This window comes from Montipora foliosa, chromosome 2 (assembly GCF_036669935.1).
Source record: "Montipora foliosa isolate CH-2021 chromosome 2, ASM3666993v2, whole genome shotgun sequence".
Classification (NCBI taxonomy): domain Eukaryota; kingdom Metazoa; phylum Cnidaria; class Anthozoa; order Scleractinia; family Acroporidae; genus Montipora; species Montipora foliosa.
In genome coordinates, this window is record NC_090870.1 from 47,697,602 (window position 1) to 47,698,656 (window position 1,055).

At 43.3% G+C, this 1,055-nt stretch overlaps 1 protein-coding gene across 1 annotated transcript in view; it reads right to left on the reverse strand.

The window, feature by feature from the left end:
• The window catches only part of LOC137990880 (uncharacterized), a 2,040-nt gene extending 1,209 nt beyond the window's left edge, over positions 1 to 831 (reverse strand). The window contains exon 1 of the mRNA XM_068835987.1: positions 1 to 831. This exon is cut by the window's left edge and continues 1,209 nt beyond it. Coding sequence (XP_068692088.1) covers positions 1 to 559 — 559 coding nt within the window. The 5' untranslated portion in view covers positions 560 to 831.
• Positions 832 to 1,055: the final 224 nt, after the last annotated feature.

Sequence of the window (1,055 nt, forward strand, 5' to 3'; positions counted from 1 at the left end):
TTTCCTTTTCTTTCCGCCTCATTTCTATTCTTTCCAAGGCAACGCGATAAGCCCAGGCTTCTGACTGAATCTTTCCGTTTACTTCCTTCTTTTCTTTGAGTAGATTTTCGTACCTCGATGCAAGCGTCGTCCAAGGTATGTCCGTGTTCCACAAGTCAGTTTTAGCAAAGAATCTCACTCGTCTCTCCAAATACTGACACTCGATACCAGCTTTGAAGTGTAATTGGTGCAATGCACCGGGTGAACGTGGAAGGCTTGGTATGTTCACCGCCACTGCAAACAACGACATCGTTGCAGCGGTTGCGGCGGCGAGCGGTCCAAGACGTGGATAATTTTCAGCGATTGTCTTCCACCCCAACTTGGATAAAACACCGCCTGACGTACCAAGCATCCCTGTTAAGTAAGAGGCATATTGCAGCTTTATATCCCACGCACTGTAAAATTCAGAAGAGAAGTAGTGAGCTTTGGCTGTTACATACAGACTATGTTCCATCTTCTTTAGTTCGCCCTCCAAGTTTTGCCTTCTTTCTCGATCTTCACGAGAAACCGAGGAACCCATCGCAAGTTTTTTAGTTCTTAAAGGTGCATGCGTACGAAATTTCTAAACTAAACATCGGCCATAAAAGCCGAAGATTTTAGTCTCACGTTCCATCCTGGTCCAAACCGATCCTGCCAAGCAAGCGATTTAAGTGCATTTTGCTTTACTGATTGATGTGATGGGCTGTCATAAGTTTCTGTTTTGGATTGAGGTTTAATAGATTTTACTCTTGTCTAACGCAACACAATATTACTCTGTCTAACGCCAGAAGATTTTATCGTCAATTGCAGCCACTTCAGGAATCGACAGAAAGAACATGACTGGAAGACTCCAATTCTCCTCGTACACCGACATTTATAAATAGACTGACTTGGAAAAGTTGCAACTCTTGTCTCACTTTTGCAACTGTCAATGGCTTTCCGTTTCGGAAGATTTTGAGCAAGAGTCGATACAAAGTAGATTGTACTATATTTCGGCTGGCCAAACCAGCTGTCTTCAGGTACAAGAGAGTTACATT